The sequence below is a fragment of the Macaca fascicularis genome, chromosome 13 (genome assembly GCF_037993035.2).
Source record: "Macaca fascicularis isolate 582-1 chromosome 13, T2T-MFA8v1.1".
Taxonomy (NCBI): domain Eukaryota; kingdom Metazoa; phylum Chordata; class Mammalia; order Primates; family Cercopithecidae; genus Macaca; species Macaca fascicularis.
In genome coordinates, this window is record NC_088387.1 from 67,951,668 (window position 1) to 67,972,543 (window position 20,876).

Below are 20,876 nucleotides of genomic sequence, written 5' to 3' on the forward strand. Positions count from 1 at the left end.
AAATGTTGAAATGTTTGTTGCTGCTTTGTTTTCCAGCTCCATGGGAAAAAACAACATATCAGAGCACTGTTGATTGATAGAGTAATGTTACAGCATGAGGTAAGTATGTTTTTCAGTCATAGTGACTTTTTAAAATGCCAGTTTTCCAGATGAGTATTTAGTTGTGTTTTCATAATTAAATTTTAGTAAATACTTTGCAATTGTTTTCTTAGCTACGGACACTAACTGTTGAGGGTTGTGAATACAAAAAGATACATCAAGATATGATCAGAGATCTTCTTCGCTTATCTACAAGTTCATACAGTCAGGTAAGGTTTATCCAAACACGGCACTCTCCTCCTGCCCTCCCATTTTATTACATGCAATCTTAATTTCCCCCTTTTAACAAGAGAGTTTAAATAATTGCTCCCATAATTGGAATTATTCTCTCAATGATTGGAAATTGTAATTTCCAGTAATCACATCCAGGAAGTATTAAAACCAGAACCAAAAGCTAGGCTCTCTTAACTCGTGTTAGCATAGAAAACAGCTTTCAGGCCGGGCGCGGTGACTCAAGCCTGTAATCCCAGTACTTTGGGAGGCCAAGACGGGCAGATCACAAGGTCAGGAGATCGAGACCATCCTGGCTAACACGGTGAAACCCTGTCTCTACTAAAAAATACGAAAAACTAGCCGGGCGAGGTGGCAGGCGCCTACGCAGGAGGCTGAGGCAGGAGAATGGCGTAAACCCAGGAGGCGGAGCTTGCAGTGAGCTGAGATCAGGCCACTGCACTCCAGCCTGGGCGACATAGCGAGACTCCGTCTCAAAAAAAAAAAAAAGAGAGAAAACAGCTTTCAAATTGCAAATATATTCAAGCTAAGTTTGCTAGTCATTTTTTTATAATGCTTAATGTTGCTATTTGTAATTGCTTCTCATTTACTTAAATTTGGAAGACAGTGCTAGTGTGATATTGCTGGCACTTCAGTCACATTTTGAAGTCCAGTCTACGAAGGCCACATAATTCCTCCTAAACATTATGCTTGGGTTTTAGGAAGCTGCTACCGCATGAATTGTGAGGGCTGTCTTTTAAGATAGTGGAGGCAAAAGAGATTCATGTGCAACAATTATTCTATGTTTGTAAAATAATGTAAATTAGCTACAGGTTAAGCATTGGAAACCCAAAATGCTCCAGAATCCAAAACATTTTGAGCACCAACATGATGCTCGAAGGAAATGTTTATTGGAGCATTACTGATTTCAGATTTTTGGATTTGGGATGATTACCCAGGAAGTTTATAATCCACATGTTTCAAAATCGGAAAAAAATCTCAAATCCAAAACATTTCTGGTCCTGAGCATTTTATTTTACTTTATTTTTATTTTTTAAGACACGGTCTCTGTTACCCAGGCTGCAGTGCAGCGGTATGATCACAGCCTACTGTAGCCCTGAACTCAAGCCTTGAACTTGAGCTCAAGCGATTTTCTCACCTCAGCTTTCTGAATAGCTGGGATTACAGGCATACACTGCCCTGAACTCGTCTTGAACTCAAGCCTTGTAGCCTTGAGCTTGAGCTCAAGTGCTCATCTTATCTCAGCCTCCTGAATAGCTGGGATTACAGGCATGCGCCACCATGCTGGACTAATTTTTTCATTTTTAGTAGAGACAAGGTCTCGCTGTGTTGCCCAGGCTGGCTCGAACTCCTGGGCTCAAGCGATCTTCCTGCCTGGGCCTCCCACAGTGTTGGGATTACAGGCGTGAGCCACCATGCCCGGGCACCTGAGCATTTTAGATAAAGGATACTCAACCTGTAACTAATCTCTGGCTCAGAGATTCCCTCTGAAGTAATGTTTAAAATGAGTTTGAGGCCAGGTATGGTGGCTTATGCCTGTAATCCCAACACTGTGAGTGGGAGGCCAAGGCGGGTGGATCACTTGAGATCAGGAGTTCAAGACCAGCTTGGCAACATGGTGAAACCCCCACCCTCCTAAAAATACAAAAAATTAGCCAGGTGTGGTGGCATGCACCTATAGTACCAGCTACACGGGAGGCTAAGGCAGGAGAATCGCTTGAACCCTGGGAGGCAGAGGTTGCAGTGAGCCAAGATGGCGCCACTGCACTCCAGCCTGGGTGACAGAGCGAAAAAAAAAAAAAACTGGTTATAGGAAAAGCAACATATTGTGCATATTTCAAACTCTTTTTTGTTTGTTTGTTTGAGATGGAGTCTCGCTCTGTAACCCAGGCTTGAGTGCAGTGGCACAATCTCGGTTTACTGCAACCTCCGCCTCCTAAGTTCCAGCAATTCTCCTGCCTCGGCCTCCCCGGTAGCTGGGACTACAGGCATGCACCACCATGCCTGGCTAATTTTGTGTTTTTAGTAGAGACAGGGTTTCTCCATGTTGGCCAGGCTGGTCTCTTAACTCCTGACCTCAGGTGATCCACCTGCCTCAGCCTCCCAAAGTGCTGGGATTACAGGTGTGAGCCACTGTGCCCAGCCTACTATAACCAGTTATTATCCATTACTGTTTAACTAGTTCATAAGTTGTAAATTTATATTTAATGTTTTGTTTGGGTCAAAAATATGTGAGATTGTGCTTAAGGTTTGCCTTAAAAATTTTAAGTTGTTATGTGTCTGTTTTGGTTTATGTAAGTTCCTCCTGGAAATTCTTTAATTTTCCTTGTGTGGACAGAAGAGAAAATCTGGCTCTTCATATGAAGAGTAATTCAGAATAAAAAGTTTAATAGTATGCTGGTTACTTTTAGCTATGTTACTGAGCAAATGCATATTGGTTCCATTCAGTCTCGCTTTTATCAAACATATTTCAGTCAGTGTAACCTAAACCATGGATATGGTCGGTGGTAATGTGCTTTCCTTTTGATATAAGTAAAGATAATCATTTACTTGTTTTTTAGGATATTTGCTTTGAGATTTCTTTTGTTAATGAGAAAAACATGTAAATTATCATTATTGTTTTTGAAATTTGTTTTAAACTGCTTTGTACTTTAATATATAATAAAAGTCCTTTGTTAATAATACTTCCTCCAGGTGAGAAATAAGGCTCAGCAAACATTTTTTGCTGCCTTGGGAGCATATAACTTCTGTTGCAGAGATATCATTCCCTTGGTTTTGGAGTTCTTAAGGCCTGATAGACAAGATGTTACACAGCAGCAATTCAAGGTACAGGGATTTTTTTTCTGTTTTATTGTAAACATTTTCAAACATACTGAAAAGTTGAAAGAATTCTACAGTAAACATCCATATCTTCACCATTGAGGTTCTATATTTAAGATTTTGCTATATTTGTTTTATCACATACCTGTTCAGTTTTTTTATGTATTTCAAAGTAAATTGAAGATATCAACACAATTCACCTTTAAAAAGGTATAATCTTTGTTTCATACCGATATGAGGAGACTCATTATTTACTTATTTACCTCTGTTTGTGATCAGTATTATGATGAAGAAAATGTAAGAAGCAGACTTCCCTGAGGAAAAGAATTGTTGAACTTGAGTGCTAGTGGCCAAGTAGTCTGGCTGGCCTGTGGCAGAGAGGGATGAAAGACCAAGAAGTTTAGAGTAGTATGACCAGCATGAAGGAAGGGCTTAAGACAGGAAGGAAGAAATATGGTAAGTTTGAGCAATGGTATGAAAGCTTATGTAATTGGAGTAGAGAAGAAAAGAAATGATACAGGATAAGGCAAATACTACATCCTATGGGGATGTAATAGAGTATAGGTAATATATAATGATTGCTTATACTGTCAGGTAGAAAGAAATAGATTGAGAGTGAATTAAGAGTGAGAACAGGTAGGACTTGGTGATTGAACATGAGGGGACTGAAAAAAGGAAATGTCAAAATTACTAAGCTTTTGGATCGTACAACTAGTTGTTGGGCACATCAGAGAGAGCGAGAGTAGAATAGATGATGACAATAGTTAATTTGGACTAGTTTAATTTGAAGTGGTTCCAGTGAACTAAGAGCACCGTCAAGTGGGCAGTTAGACATCTGAGTCCGAAGATACCATTTCCATGTATGTTGATGATAATTGAAATCTATGGGCATGGATAAGAAAGCCTAGGAGGAGATTAAGAAGAGGACCAAGGGGCATATGTTGAGAAACTCCTTTAGAAGCCAATAGAAGAGTTGAGTGACACTGGAGAGGTCAGAAAGGTATCAAGAAGTAGGGAAGAATCACAGAAGGCAGAAAGAGGTCTTTCTAGAAGGAAGAGTCAGTGAGTACATTCTTTGTTTTTTTGGAGATAATGAAGATGAACCCTAAACATGTTCCATGAAGCTTGTAAGACAGAGGTGTCAATAAACCATAGCCCAGGCTCAGTTGCTGTTTGCTTTTGTAAAAGTAAAAGTTTGCTTTTTTAAAACTTCTGTTGAAACACAGTCATGTTCATTTCTTTATGTATTATGTATGGCTACTTTCACTCTACAGTGACAGAGAAGAGTAGTTGAGACAGAGCAAATGGAAAATATTTGCTGACCCCCGGTGCAGATGTATAATTCAAGAGTCTTGTAGGTTTGACTCATTGACTATCCTGTTGTTGACTTAATGAGAGCAGTTTAAATGGACAAAATTAGAGAGGTCAAGTACAATCGAAAAATATCTATTAGATCAACAAAATCCAGGTTATGAGTGACCTTATGGAGAACCTGTGGAGAGGAGTGGAATACAAAGTCAGTAACAAGCTAGATTGGAATCAGGTGAGGTGAGTTGAAAATCAAAATATTGGCCGGGCACGGTGGCTCATGCCTGTAATCCCAGCACTTTGGGAGGCCGAGGTGGGCGGATCATAAGGTCAGGAGTTCTAGACTAGCCTGGCCAACACGGTGAAACCCCATCTCTACTAAAAATACAAAAATTAGCCAGGCGTGGTGGCGGGCTCCTGTAATCCCAGCTACTCAGGAGGCTGAGGCAGGAGAATCGCTTGAACCCGGGAGGCGGAGGTTGCAGTGAGCCAAGATTGTGCCACTGCACTCCAGCCTGGGCGACAGAGCAAGAATCTGCCTCAAAAAAAAAAAAAAGAAAATCAAAATATTTTGATACTACTAACTCTTTTTATGAAAAAGCACTTTAGAAAGGATACCTGCTGTCATCAAAGGATACCTGCTATCATCAGAATCATTGTGGTTAATTGGACTTTCATGAGTAATAAATACACAATATAGTTTTTATGTACTTTGTAAATTACTCAGCAACCGAGTGTTAACTACTATTTAATAAATTATTTCAAACACCAAACATTAGACCCTAAAATTTTAAGAGTGGCACATTTTGTGGTTTTTATGATATACTTGAAGAAAATTACTATGGAATATATGTTCTTAGAAACATCCTTACATTTCTTTACTACCTTATTAGTAGCCATTCTTTGAGCAATTTCTTTTTTTCTTTTTGGAGACAGGGTCTCGCTGTGTCACCTAGGCTGGAGTACAGTGGCATAAGCACAGCTCATTGTAGCCTCCGACCTGTTGGGCTTAAGTGATCCTCCCACCTCAGCCTCCTGAGGAGCTGGGACCACAGGTGTGTGCCACCATGCCCCGCTAATTTTTGATTTTTTGTAGAGAAGAGGTTTCACCATGTTGCCCAGGCTCTCAAACTCCTGAGCTCAACCGGTCTACCTGCTTTGGCCTCCCAAAATGCAAGAACTACAGGCGTGAGCCACCTCACCTGTCCCAAACTCTGTATTAAATGACTTAGAGAAAATATTAACGGATGCCACTTAAATGTCAAGTTAAAGTTTCTAAAAAGTAACATGTTCAATGTGTGAATATATTTTACTAACCAATGTTAAGCATTTAAGTAATCAATACTCATTTAAAATCAACATGTAGGTGTGTTGGCTACAACTACACGATGCCTCTTATTTCCCATGTAAACATATGTATATATTTTTTTCTGCAGGGTGCCTTGTACTGTCTCCTTGGAAATCACAGTGGTGTGTGCTTGGCAAACCTTCATGATTGGGACTGTATTGTACAGACTTGGCCAGCGATTGTTTCTTCAGGCCTTAGCCAAGCAATGTCCCTGGAAAAGCCATCAATAGTGAGACTGTTTGATGATCTTGCAGAAAAGATTCATAGGCAGTATGAAACAATTGGCTTGGACTTCACAGTAAGCAATGTCATTCTTTCATTCAAGTTTTAGTGGAAATCCCGCCTTGTTAAAATGCCCTTTATTTTTCTTGCCCTTTTTCCAGCAATAATATTCTTGGCATTTGAGTCCAGTGTTTTTTTTAAAAAAGCATTTGTTGCCTGTTTGCTTTTTGTACTTTCATTGATCATTAAGTACTTTCATAGATAACAAGGTAGAGTAGCAAGTTGGAGCATGGTGGGGAGACAGCCAGGGCTCCACAAAGGCTTACTGATTTGTTATATTTACCCTTATTTTGTGTGTGTCCACAGCTTCATTTTTCAAAGACTTAATTATATTTAACGAGGTTTACCATGCTAGCCAAAGTCACAAAAGATCGACTACTGGGTCCGGGTCTGTAATTTATAGCGAAGAAAACTAAAATTGAATGATTTGACAAATGAAAGACTAAAGAATATAACTTTCAGTGGTGCTCAGGTTGCGAGTTATAGCAGGTTTTCTAGGAACCTGCAAATCTGTATTTTTACCCCCTCAGAACATGGGGGTGAGTAAAAGAAGGATGAGCACAGCAGAATCCACCTCTGCCTTAAAGTGACTATGGTTGACATCTCTCCCCTGGTTTAAAAACCACTGTTCTAAATATATTCCTTTTAAATCAAACATAGCGTTGCTATTTGCAACTGTCTTTAGATTATACTTTATTTTTTAGAAAAAAATTTAATTGAGATGTAATTCACATATCATAAATATCACCCTTTTAATATGGACAGGTTGTATGCACAATAGTATAGTCACAGGGCTGTGTAACCACTTGAATTCCAGAGCATTTTCCTTTTTGTTTGTTTCTCATTCTCATTCTGCTTCATTCTGTCCCCCAAGGCTAGAGTGCAGTGGCATAATCATCCCCTGCCTCAACTTTCCTAGTAACTAGGACTATAGGTGTGCACCACCACACCCAGCTAATTTAAATTTTTTTTTTTTTTTTTTTTTTTTTTTTTAAGAGAGACAGGGGTCTTGCTGTGTTCCCAGGGCTGGTCTCAAACTCCTGGCCTCAAGCAGTCCCCTCACCTTGACCTCCCAAAGTGCTGGGATTACAGAAATGAGCCGCCATGTCTGGCCTCCACAATATTTTCATTGCCCCAAAACAAAATGAGTACCTAATAGCAGTCGCTTCCCATTCTTCCATACCCCAAAGCCCTGGAAACCACTTTCTTTTTCAGTAAATTTTCCTGTTATTAGATATTTCATATAAATGGAATCATAAAATATGTGGACTTTTGTGTCTGGCCTCTTTCACTTAACATTTTCAAGGTTCGTTCAGGTAGTATGCATCAGAACTTCATTTTTTTTTCCTGCTTTTTTCTTTTCAACAAGATTCCAAAGTCATGTGTTGAAATAGCGGAATTACTTCAACAGTCAAAAAACCCCTCTATCAACCAGATATTGCTTAGCCCAGAAAAAATTAAGGAAGGAATTAAACGCCAACAAGAAAAGAATGCTGATGCCCTAAGGTAATTGATGAATGGTGTACTTCAATAGATGACATATAGATAGTAAGTTTTGGCTTTTTTTGAGACAGAGTCTTGCCCTGTTGCCCAGGCTGGAGTACAGTGAGACGATCATGGCTCATTGCAGCCTCCACCTCCCAGGTTTAAACTGTTCTCATGTGTCAGCCTCCCGAGTAGCTGAGATAACAGGCATGCACCACCACACCGGGCTATTTTTGTGTTTTTAGTAGAGACAGGGTTTCACCACATTGGCCAGGCTGGTCTCGAACTCCTGGCCTCAAGTGATCTGCCCACCTCAGCCTCCCAAAGTGCTAGGATTATAGGCGTGAGCCCCCACGCCTGGCCGATAGTAAGTTTTTAACATCTCTAAAATATAGATGTATACCATAATTGCTTAATGATGTTTACAGATTGACTTCTGAAAAAAATACAAAGAAATCGAGAGATAGTTATTACAAAGATTCCTGTTTTTTCTTTGTAAGCTATGGAGGTATAAAACACCATCTTAAAAATAAGGTCAAGCGTGGTGGCTTTTGCCTGTTATCCCAGCACTTTGGGAGGTTGAGGTGGGAAGATCGCTTGAGCTAAGGAGTTCGAGACCAGCCTGGGCAACATGGTGAAACGCTGTCTATACAAAAAATACAAAAATTAGCCAGGTATGGTGGCATGTGCCTACAGCCCCAGCTACTTAGGGGGCTAAGGAGGATCGCTTGAACCTGGGAGGCAGAGGTTATAGTGAGCAGAGATTGTGCCTCTGCATTTCAGCCTGGGTAAAAGAGCAAGACCCTGTCTCAAATAAAACAAAAAGTTATTTCACTGTCATACCTTTTTTTTTTCTAGTCAGTTATCTTTCTTTCTTTCTTTTTTAAGGTAGTAATATTTCAGAAACTACGTAACTGGTACATATCAGTCATTAATTCCTAAATTCAAGTTTAGCAGATGTATCATTTTATAGTTCATATAATAATAATGACTTTTTGGTCAAATTTGGTATCAGGATTTTAATAAACTGTTTTTGGATTCTTGGTACCAAAGCACTTAAATCCTTCAGTGATGACACTCAAGCAAGAGTCTTCCTAATTTGATTTTGTCTTTGCCTTATAATTAGTATATGAATATGCCTCTTTGTTGTTTTCTAAAATGTGTATAAATAATAAATTCTTACAGCCTATGTAATATATTTCATAGGCTGTATCGTGTGTGTGTGTGTGTGTGTACCACTCCCAATTAATTGATTACTACTTACAGAGTTACTTGTGCATGTCCACTCAGGAAAAGTTGAGTTCACTCTCCCTAGCCTCTCATGAGCTTTTCCCAGCATCTCTGTTCACCTGTCTGCTTTCATTCTGGCTTGCTTGTCACCAGGCCCTTTACAGTCAGGTGGTGAGAAGTAAGTGGGGAAGGAGGGTGAATTTGGCTAGAATTTGCATTTCTATTATATTTTTTGATGTTCATTTTAGTATTATAGTAAAGTAATACCTCACCTGATTTTTTTTTTTTTTAAAGGAACTATGAAAATTTGGTAGACACCTTGCTAGATGGTGTGGAGCAAAGAAACCTGTAAGTACAAAAGATTTTTGTAATTCTCACAGCATTTATCTTAAATACTATAGGAGTTTTCTACAAGGAAGGCTATGAATGACTATGTCACAAAAAGTTGTGTTCTGATTTGTGTATTTGTAAGCAGATTAAGAGGAAAAGAGATGGAGGGAAAGTTTGGGATTAATGATAGAAGCAGTGTTCTTCAGTAGACCTATTTTAATTCTTGAGAAACTTAAAATTATAAGGTGTTTCACATACTTTCTTTTTTTTTTTCAAGTGGTTTTATGTGTGGTATGCTTTGTCATTTTTCCTCCTTTTAAGGCCCTGGAAATTTGAACATATAGGCATTGGGCTTCTGTCTCTACTGCTGAGAGATGACCGAGTGTTGCCTCTTCGTGCCATACGGTTTTTTGTTGAGAATCTCAACCATGATGCAATTGTAGTTCGGAAGGTACATACCTTGTTTTAGCTACAGTCTTGGGTTTGAGACTATGTACGTGACCTGAAGTCTTTAAATTCTTCACAAACAGTACACACTTGGTTAATAAATATCTTGAAGTATATTGATTTGAAATCTACCCCGTTGGTTCAGAGATGATAATGATTCATCTAACAAATATATAAGGACATGCTTAGGCACTGTGTGTTTAAACACTGGGAATATAGCAGGAAATAAGTTTATAGGCTAATGGGAAAGATTGAAAAATTAAAAAATTAGATGTGCAGTGTTTCAGGAGGGGTAAGAAACCTGAGGGTACAGTTTTGTACTCTCCAAGTGTCAGAGGTGAGGTGAGGGATTGGGAGATGGCCTAAGCTGAAGCATTGGAGAACGACCTTTAAAAATACCCTGAGGCTGGGCCAGGCTTGGTGGCTCATGCCTGTAATCCCAGCACTTTGGGAGACTGAGGCAGGTAGATCACATGAGGTTGGGAGTTCCAGACCAGCCTGACCAACATGGAGAAACCCCGTTTCTACCAGAAGTACAAAATTTGCTGGACGTGGTGGCGCATGCCTGTAATCCCAGCTACTCGGGAGGCTGAGGCAGGAGAACCGCTTGAACCCGGGATGGGGAGGTTGTGGTGAGCCGAGATTGTGCCATTGCACTCCAGCCTGGGCAACAAGAGTGAAAACTCCGTCTAAAAAAAAATAAAATAAAATACCTGGAGGCTAAGATTTGAAGAATGAGCAGGTATTGGTTTAACAAAGAAAGGGTCAAAGTTTTCTAGGAGGAGAGACTAGCATGGGTAGAGTAAGAACTGCCTGTGATTTATTCTAAGTCAGATTTAGCACTCACATGGCTGTACTGCCAGATGTCAATAGGTGAGGTGTTTTTTTAAAGAAACAGAATCGATTTCTCCTTTGAGTAGAGCAAGCAACCAGTTAAGTGATTTAAGTTTTTTTTATAATTGTGCGTTTTTTCTTTTCTAGATGGCTATCTCAGCTGTTGCTGGTATCCTTAAACAGCTAAAAAGAACCCACAAAAAGCTGACCATTAACCCATGTGAAATCAGTGAGTACTACCAGAAGTAATTAATAGTACTTTCCAATAAAACTCAGAAAATTTTCTTGACATGTATACATTTTAGTTCTTGACCTCAAATATTGTTCTATGGATATTAACACAAAATATGAAATAACATTATGAAGGAAACAGTTGACTTAGTAAAAGCCAGTGATAACTATCTACAAAAATAGATTGATTCTTTCTGCCTTCAAATTATTTATGTCACCCACTAAGCAATTATACTAATTATTTCATCAACTGTATTTCAAAGACTTAAATTGCTGTTACTAATTTGTTAAATGTTTCTCTTTGGGTGGTGGGATTATAGGGACAAGGTGAATTTTCTTCCTCATACCTTATTGTATTACCAGAATTTTTCAGAAGAAAAAACCATTTTTTTCTGGTCTACAATCCAGGATTAAAACATTGCATTTCAATTGTATGGTATCTTTAGTTTCCTTTAATGCAATGTTTAATCCTGGATTGGATTATAGTCCAGAAGAAAATGTTTAAAAATTTTTTTAAATGTAAAGTACATTCAGTGGGACAGCCGTCCAAATTTGAGTAAAGTCTGTTGATGAAATAATTTTACTGTATTAATGTAAACTTTGAGAATTGTATTTTGATTATTTGAGATGATGTCTGCAGTTGATACTCATAGTTTTGATAAGTATGTGTGGAGAGAGAGAGAATATCAAAATGTTAAAATTTGGGTGTCTCAGTGAAAGTTATGTGGGAATTCTTTGAGCTCTGTAAGTCTGGAATTATTATTTCAAATCTAAATAGTTTAAACAAAATTAATCCATTTAATTTTGGTAAAAGGAATGAAGTAAGTTTCATCCTTGATCTTTTCCCCCAAAATAACTGATTCAACAAAATTTAGTAGATAATCCCATCTTCTCTGTTTTGAAATGTGCCCCCAATTGCTCATACATATGTTACCTTGTCTTGAGAGAATTTTAATAGTGTTGTATTGTGAAGACAAAGTTACACTGGTACTGTTGATTGAAATTTGAGAATAACTGTTGGGTGAATGTTTTTAAATTCATCAAATGTGATTGTCTTTTCCTTAGGTGGATATCCTAAACCCACCCAAATTATTGCTGGTGATAGACCTGATAATCATTGGTTGCATTATGATAGCAAAACTTTACCAAGAACTAAAAAAGAATGGGAGTCAAGTTGCTTTGTGGAAAAAACTCACTGGGGATACTACACCTGGCCAAAGTAAGTAACTTACTGTGTATCTTATCATTAAATGCCTTTGATATAACTGTTTTATCATATTTCAGTTTCTGGGGAGGTTCAGAGGCACTTGAAGGTTCTTTTATCTTTCCCCTTCCCTAGTCCTCTCTTTCTTTTGCTCCTGCCAATGCTACGCCTCATTCCTGCCTCTTTCCTTGTATGAAAACCCTTAGCCTTTCTGAATCCCATGGTTATATGGCTAAGGAGGTTATTAATAGCTGCTCTAAATTATATTCCTACCTATTAATAATACACATGCCTAAACCAGCCCAGAGAAATACATACTTTTCTCTCCTTATTAACTCCATTTGTCATTAGGACACAGTGATCTGATAGATTTTTAAGGCCTAGACTGTTACTGCTGTACTCATCTCCCCAAACTTAGCATCTAGTTAGAGTTCATTAAAAGTGCCTTCTAATGCTTTCTATCCATGAAGCTCTAATATTTTTTTCTATGCGTATGATAAATATGAACTCTTACTATATAGGAATATGGTTGTTTATGCTGGTGTGGAAGAGCAGCCTAAGCTTGGCAGAAGCAGGGAGGATATGACAGAGGTAAGCATTCCATTTCACCATGGTTCAAATGCATCTTATTTTGGGCCACTGATTTATCTCAACCTCACTTCAGTTCTTCTTTTTCTTTTTTTTTCTTAATACAAGTTGTGTTTTTCAGTATAGCGCTGCATAAATATTGGTGACTGTGTAATCCATTCTCCCCAACCCCTTTATACCAGTGCCAGTTGACATAGATCTTGATGTATCTAAGACTGAGTTACTACCCCATTCAGCACTCCCTTGGCTACTGCTTTATGTAGTTTGCTGCTCATTTCTTGTATCAGTTCTGTTACAAGTGTTTTAAAGGAAAAGTTAATGACTGATTTTTAGTTTTCTATTGCATATAAATTATGGGTACTCCATAAACACATACTGGTAGATTTCAGTTAAAACTTGACTTAAACTTCATTTAATTTACTTCATTTTGAAAGTTGACTTGGCTGGGAGCCATGGCACATGCCTGTAATCCCAACACTTTGGAAGTCTGAGGCAGATGGATCACTTGAGCCCAGGAGTTTGAGACTATCCTGAGCAACATGGCGAAACCCTGTCTCTACAAAAAATACAAAAATTAGCTGGGCGTAGTGGTGCACACCTCTAGTCCCAGCTACTTGGAAGGCTAAGGTGGGAAAATTACCTGATTACCTGCAATGAGCCATGATCACACCACTGCACTCCAGCCTGAGTGACAGAGTGAGACCCTGTCCCAAAAAAAGAAAAGAAAAAGGAAAGTTGACAAGGGTTTTTAAGTTGATGTATTCCTCAAGTTAATGGTGTTGTAACTTTTTCTGGTTCTGAACGGTTGGTTTACCTTTTAACTTCTGGTGTTTTATAAATATGGAAGTGATTTGTTGGGGCTTGATTTATAGTTTTGGGGATTTTAACAAATTGCACACCAGATGTCACAGTTGCTTTCAGTCTTCATTTACCAAGCAGAACATTTGTTGATTTTTAATTCACAGTGTGAGAAATAGGATTCAAACTTGAGAATCTGAAGGAAAACTTATTCTTACTGTTTTAGCGTTTTTAGAGGGAGATAGTTGGTTTTAGAAATCATTGTTATCTATGAGAACAAAAAATTCATTGAAACAAAAATACAGCCTGCTTTTGACTATCAAAATCTTGTAATTTTAACTTTTTCAGAATCATGTATTTAAGTAGATTTTAAACCCTGAATATTGTTCTTTTTTTTTTTTAACTTTATAGGCAGAACAGATTATATTTGATCATTTTTCTGATCCTAAATTTGTTGAACAGTTAATTACTTTTCTATCATTAGAAGACAGAAAAGGAAAAGATAAGTTTAATCCGCGACGTTTTTGTCTCTTTAAGGTAACTATATTATTTACATATCCTCTTTGTAATGCTTAGTAACTATTCAGTTTGTAGGTTCATAACTTATAAATATTTGATCAAGGCTAGCCATCTGCTTTCATCTAAAATGGCACTGGAATTTACACTGAACATGTATAGACTTTTGTTGTTGTCATTATTCCCTAAACAAGACATTATAACAAGTATTTACGTAGCATTAATATATAATACAATTGGTAAACATTGTATTAGATCTTATAAGTACTCTTAAGATGATTTAAAATATACAGGAGGATGTATTACCATTTTATGTAAAGGACTTGAACATTTTGGTATTCTGGAGTGGGGATCTTGAAACCAGTTCCCCATGCACACCAAGGGATGACTGTATTTATCTTTAATGTTTGTTGTAATTGGCACTAGAAAGAAAAAAATACCCAAAACTATATATGTTTTTTATGTTTAGTTGCTTTTTTTGAGGTGTGATACTTAGAAAGATTATTAATATTTGTTTCATTGGTTACATTTTAATGTGATGTTTAAAATGACAATATTCTTACTATTGTAACTTATCGGAATTGTTAAAGCAGTTCTAAAGGGGAGTGCGCTTGGAGTTGTTAAGCACATTAGTAATGTACAGAATAATTACAAGCATAATTATAATTGAGATGATAGCCATTTGAGTACTGAAGAACTGTCTTTGTTTTTATAGGGTATATTCAGGAATTTTGATGATGCCTTCCTGCCAGTTCTGAAGCCGCATTTAGAACGTTTAGTTGCAGATTCACATGAAAGCACCCAGCGATGTGTTGCAGAAATTATAGCTGGTTTAATCAGAGGTTCTAAGCATTGGACATTTGAAAAGGTGATGTATTAATATTTGTACAGAACATTTCCTGTTAAAGCTATGTTACCCATTTTGGTGGCAATTCCCAACACATTAGATGCTGATAATTAAAATATGAAATGTTCAGTGATAGGAAATATGCCGATATGTAGACATTGCTTTTGATTACAGATTACAGCCTAATGGTCTCTAAGAACATTTACTATCTTTAAATTTTTTAAATATTTACCCACATTGGTGGAAAAAATCCAAAAAAAAAAAAAAAAAAAAAAAAAGAATTCCAGTTTCTTGAAAAAGAGGAAGATCCTGGAACACTGGTCCTACATTATTGCACTGTGTCACTCTGCTGATGGTGCATGTGCGCTTCTCCCTTCATTAAGCCATTCCAGCTTCTCATTAAGTCTTTTCTCTTAGCCTCCTTATCATTTATATTACTTGCCTAGTCTTCTAGACAGTTGGAGTTTGACTCTCCCTTTTAGAGTATCCCTTTTTTTAATTGTAAGATTTAGTTTTCATACATCTGTCTTTAAGGTTAGTTTGTTAGCAAAATGCACCAGACTAAAAATAACCTGGTCAAATGTCAGGACTACCTGAACATAAGGTAGACCATTATTTTGTCGAAGAGAAGACACAAATAGGGTTTTTTGGTCAACTTTTAGGAGGACTGCTTTTGCTTACAAGAAAAACAATTTTATTTTAAAATGTTACATGTGGTCTTGTCATCTGTTACGTTACTAAAGCCACTCTTGAGTTACCTGTTTTGTAAAACATAATTCCTTTCCCTATATGTTCTTTGAGATAAAGCTTTTTTTGGTAAAATCAAAACAGTGCTGCCACTGAAAATTTTGTCTCAAACCCTTCCTGCTGATTGAAGAATTCCTTCCTGCCTCCCTCCCTCCCTCCCTTCCTTCCTTCTTTCCTTACCTACCTCCCTCCCTCCCTCCCTCCCTCCCTCCTTGTCTGCCTGCCTTCCTTCCTTCCTTCCATCTTCCTTGTCTGCGTTTCTTCTCTTTCTTTTTTTTTGGACAGTCTTACTCTGTCGCCCAGGCTGGAGTACAGTGGTGTGATCATGGCTCTGTGCAACCTCTGTCCCCTGGGTTCAAGCAATGCCTCAGCCACCTCAGTAGCTGGGATTACAGGCATGCGCCACCATGTCAGGCTAATTTTTGTGTTTTTAATAGAGGCGGGGTTTCTCCACATTAGCCAGGCTGGTCTCGAACTCATGGCTCTTGAACTCTGCCTACCTTGGCCTCCCAAAGTGCTGGGATTACAGGTGTGAGCTACTGTGCCTGGCCTTCATTCATTCTTTTTTTTAAAACAAATTTCAGATTTTTTTTTAGGAACTTAAAACATTGATAATAGTAGCTGTTCATGTTTATGGGGTACATGTGATATTTTGATACATGCACACAGTGTGTAATGATGAAATCAAGGTATGTCCTTTTTAACTAAAGTACAGTCCATGGACCTACAGCAGAGGTCGCACTTGGGAGCTTTTTAGGAAAGTAAGATGTCAGGCCCACTTAAGATGAATCAGTCTGCATTTTAAGACCTCAAGGTGATTTGTATGCTCATTAACCTTTGAGAAAATATATGTGCGTAAATGCAGTCTCTGTACAACTGTATGTGTTTTTAAGGACTGTTTATCCAAGACTTGGAATTTGAAGATTATATCTCAGACTAATTACTAAATTAAATTAAAATGTCATTCATTGCCTCTAAGATTTAATCAAATGATCTTGAGAAATGTGGAAAATTTGATTGAGGTTTTGTTTCAGCCTAGTGTACTATTATACAAGATTTTTAAGAACACTTATCAGTCATATGAGAGATTTGTTTTGTTTTGTTTTTTGAGACGTAGTCTCGCTCTGTTGCTTAGGCTGGAGTGCGGTGGGATGATCTCGGCTCACTGCAACCTCTGCCTCCCAGGTTCAAGCGATTCTCCTGCCTCAGCCTCCCGAGTAGTTGGGATTACAGACATGTGCCACCACGCTCAGCTAATTTTTGTATTTTTAGTGGAGACGTGGTTTTGCCCTGTGGCCAGGCTGGTCTGAAACTCCTGATCTCAAGTGATCCCCCTGCCTTGGCCTCCCAGAGTTCTGGGATTACAGGCGTGACCCACTGCACTCAGCCAAGAGATTTTTTTTTAAAGAGCCACACAAAGTATTTACTCTTTTCTGAATATCTTGGGAAACATTTCACCTATATCTGGATATGTATGATGATAATGTAGTGAGGTACTTTCGTGGATTAATTGGGTGCTCTAAAAAATAATTGGGGCCATAATTCTAGCACTTTGGGAGGTCAGGGTGACAGGATTGCTTGAGGCTAGGAGTTCAAGACCAGCTGGGGCAACATAGCAAGATCCTGTTTTTACAAAAAGTAAAGGCCGGGCGCGGTGGCTCAAGCCTGTAATCTCAGCACTTTGGGAGGCCGAGACGGGCGGATCACAAGGTCAGGAGATCGAGACCATCCTGGCTAACCCGGTGAAACCCCGTCTCTACTAAAAAATACAAAAAAACTAGCCGGGCGAGGTGGCGGGCGCCTGTAGTCCCAGCTACTCCGGAGGCTGAGGCAGGAGAATGGCGTGAACCCGGGAGGCGGAGCTTGCAGTGAGCTGAAATCCGGCCACTGCACTCCAGCCTGGGTGACAGAGCCAGACTCCGTCTCAAAAAAAAAAAAAAAAAAAAGTAAAAAAAAAAAAAATTGCCGGGCATAGTGGCACACACCTATAGTCCACGCTCCTTGGAAGGCTGAAGTGAGTGGATCACTTGAGCTCACAAGCTTAAGACTGCATCGAGGTATGATCGTGCCACTGCACTCCAGCCTGGGCAATAGCATGAGACCATGTCTCAAAAATAATTTAAATGATGTATTTATATGTGCGTACATTTCCAGGTAAAGAAAGATATTTGGAGAAAAATGTTCAGAGTGTCATTAACTCTTACCATTATATATTTTGTTTTGAGTAGGTGGAGAAGCTGTGGGAGCTTCTGTGCCCTCTGCTTAGAACAGCACTGTCCAACATTACCGTTGAAACTTACAATGACTGGGGAGCTTGTATAGCAACATCTTGTGTAAGTTATCCTACATCTTTCTTTGTCTAACTCGTGTATTCAAACTGTTTGATACTGTCTCTGTTTTTTATTTCCATGGGATTCGAGACTATTATTCTAAGTGAAGTAACTCACTTCTTGAATCTTGAAAGTTTGTTCATACTTTTGTCATCTTACGTAATTGGAGATGGCTCTATTTAGCCTTTCAAATAAGTCTTGAGAGGTAACTCTTAAGTGATTATTTTATCTTCTCTGCTGTGGTAATGCATTTTAAAATTAAGTGACAATCATGTTTTTGGAAATGTCACTTACATATAGTAAAAGCCACATAATACAAAGTTAAGGTATTATTTTTTATACCGGATATGTCCATAGCTTGTGTACTTTGATTTAAGATAATCCATTTAGCTAACAACAGTTTTCTCACTGTTAACTTGAACTATGATTGTCATATTTGAATCTGAGTCATCTGTCAGTTTTAGTTTGATTTTCTTCTTCTATACAGTCAGCCCTCCATATCCATAAGTTCCACATCTGTCGTTTCAGCCAACCTGAGAAGATGGAGAATATTTTGGAAGGGTGGGGGATGGTTGTGTCTATAGTGAACCTGTTCAGATTTTTTTTCTTGTCATTATTCCCTAAACAATACAGTATAACCACTATTTACATAGCATTTACATTGTATTAGGTATTACAAATACTCTAGAGAAGATGTAAAGTGTACAGGAGGATGTGCATAGGTTATATGTAAATTCTACACCATTTTCATAAGAGACTTGAGCATCTGTGGATTTTGGTATCCTAAGGGAGTTCTGGAACCAATCTGCCACAGATACCAAGGGGTGACTGTACTTATATATGTTTTTAGTATTTCTAAAATAATTGAATATGACTGGGTGCACTGGCCCTCACCTTTAATCGCAGAACTTTGGGAAGCCGAGTCAGGAAGATTGCTTGGGGCCAGGAGTTGGAGACCAGCCTGGGCAACATAGGGAGACTCTGTCTCTACAAAAAATAAAAAATTGCGAAGCATAGTGGCACATGCCTGTGGTCCCAGCTACTTTAGAGGCCGAGGCGTGTGGATTACTTGAAGCCTGGGAGGTAATCACACCACTTCACTCCAGCCTGGGCAAGAGTTAGACCTAGCCTCAAAAACAAAATTAAATAAAATAACTGAATATGATTTATTTATAGAATTGTAGGTCCCCTGTTAACTGTTACATCATATTTTAAACACAGGAAAGCAGAGATCCCCGGAAACTTCACTGGCTTTTTGAACTGCTGTTGGAATCACCATTGAGTGGTGAAGGAGGATCCTTTGTAGATGCATGGTAAATTTTTTTAAAAACCTATGAGGTGTTTATAAATGGTCTATACTTGTAAAGTCTAGATGAAGTAATTACTTTCTTCTGGAAGGTGTTGTGATCTGGTTCCATACAACATGTGATACTTAATAAGAGTTATTTATTAGTTGGATAAGTAAGTGAGATGTAGGCAACCTGAGCAATTTAAACGCAAATTAGAGTCAGCATTCTTTGCTGTCAGATCTTTTATTGGAATTGTCTTTTGTACTTTTGTGTCTTCATCACATCTTATGTTAAAAAGATACAAAGAGAGAGTAATCATTTTAAGGAAAAACTGCCTTGGTTGGGGCATATGGTGCTGTAGAAAGTTAGACAATAGAAATATGGATAATTTCATTCAAAAGAAGAAGTACTTAATGAGAAAACTTGAATTCTGATGTTTAAATATTACTTGGTGAGTATTCTGAAGTCAGTATTTCTTTCAGTTGTCTAGTAGTGGAGATGAAATGCAAATACAGAAGGAAAAATAAAATCTTCATAAACAGGCTATTTTGAATTGTGGATATTGTAGTAGTTATTAGGTGAGAAAATGAAAAAGTTTTAAGTGAAATACAGACATTGTCCATACTGTCAATATGTAAAGGCAGAAAGGGCCTCCAAAATAACACTACGATGCTTTAATTTTAGTCGACTTTATGTACTACAAGGTGGCCTTGCCCAGCAAGAGTGGAGAGTGCCTGAACTATTGCACAGACTACTGAAGTATTTGGAGCCTAAACTCACCCAGGTTTACAAAAATGTCAGAGAAAGAATAGGAAGGTAGGTACCGTTTTCTCTGTGGCATACCTCTCGAGTGCTTTGTTTTTTAAATTGTAATAGCTAATAATACATGCTGGTTATGTTGTCAGTGGGTTTCATGGTGTCTTTCTCAAATTGTTTGCTATTGTGTCGTGGGAACCAAGATGCAACACTGAATGTAAACTAGGACAGCAGCGTCCTCAGAAGCCAAAGATGAGCAGTCACAACACTTAAGTTTCAATACCTCTTAATTATAAGGCTTCTTTTACACACAGACATAATCTAAGACCCACTCCAGGAATTGTCTTGGGACAGTTTGCTTTGATTGGGTCATAACTTTTGAACCTCATTTTTATTGGTAATGTGGTACCTCTTCCTATATGAAGTATTTTATTTTGCAGCGTGCTGACCTACATATTCATGATTGATGTTTCTTTGCCAAATACCGCACCAACCACATCGCCTCATGTCCCTGAGTTTACTGCTCGAATTCTGGAGAAATTGAAACCTCTCATGGATGTGGATGAAGAAATTCAGAACCATGTTATGGAAGAAAATGGAATTGGTGAAGAAGATGAACGAACTCAGGGCATTAAACTCTTGAAAACCAGTGAGTGGATAAAATTAGTAGAAACTCATTTGAAAACATTTATTTGTTTATCCTGTGGAGTTTTTTCCCACCTCTTTTTTTATTGTGGTAAAATAGACATAATGAAAAATTTACTGTTTTAACCATTTTTAAGTGTGCAGTTCAGTGGCATTAAGTACATTCACACCCTTATGCAACCATCACCACCATTTATCTCTGGAATTCTCTTCACCATACGAAACTGAAGCTCTGTACCCTTTAACAACAGCTCCTCATTTTCCCTCCCCACATCCTTTGTAACCACTGTCTACTTTCCATCTCTGAATTTGCCCACTCTAGGTAGGTCATATAAGTTGAATCACAAGTCTTTTTTGTGTCTGGCTTATTTCATGTTACATTGTATTTTCAAGTTGAATGAATGAATTTCTGATTCATGTTGTGTCATTCGTCTGTTTGCTGGATATTTGGGTTGTTTCCACCTTTGGCTATTGTGACCAATGCTGCTCTGAACATTGATGTTTGTGTAAG

General features: G+C 38.2%; 1 protein-coding gene across 3 annotated transcripts in view; it reads left to right on the forward strand.

Annotated features, from left to right (window-relative positions):
* Positions 1-20,876, forward strand: part of PSME4 (proteasome activator subunit 4) — a 107,403-nt gene that overhangs the window by 64,435 nt on the left and 22,092 nt on the right. For all 3 annotated transcript variants that reach the window (XM_005575883.4, XM_005575884.4, XM_074011799.1), the window contains 16 exons: positions 37-99; positions 213-308; positions 3,025-3,156; positions 5,895-6,104; positions 7,458-7,594; positions 9,098-9,151; positions 9,455-9,584; positions 10,562-10,643; positions 11,711-11,864; positions 12,371-12,440; positions 13,647-13,772; positions 14,467-14,619; positions 17,574-17,678; positions 18,897-18,988; positions 19,649-19,780; positions 20,161-20,369. In XM_005575883.4, coding sequence (XP_005575940.1) covers positions 37-99; positions 213-308; positions 3,025-3,156; positions 5,895-6,104; positions 7,458-7,594; positions 9,098-9,151; positions 9,455-9,584; positions 10,562-10,643; positions 11,711-11,864; positions 12,371-12,440; positions 13,647-13,772; positions 14,467-14,619; positions 17,574-17,678; positions 18,897-18,988; positions 19,649-19,780; positions 20,161-20,369 — 1,945 coding nt within the window. The remainder of the gene's footprint in view (positions 1-36; positions 100-212; positions 309-3,024; positions 3,157-5,894; positions 6,105-7,457; positions 7,595-9,097; positions 9,152-9,454; positions 9,585-10,561; positions 10,644-11,710; positions 11,865-12,370; positions 12,441-13,646; positions 13,773-14,466; positions 14,620-17,573; positions 17,679-18,896; positions 18,989-19,648; positions 19,781-20,160; positions 20,370-20,876) is intronic.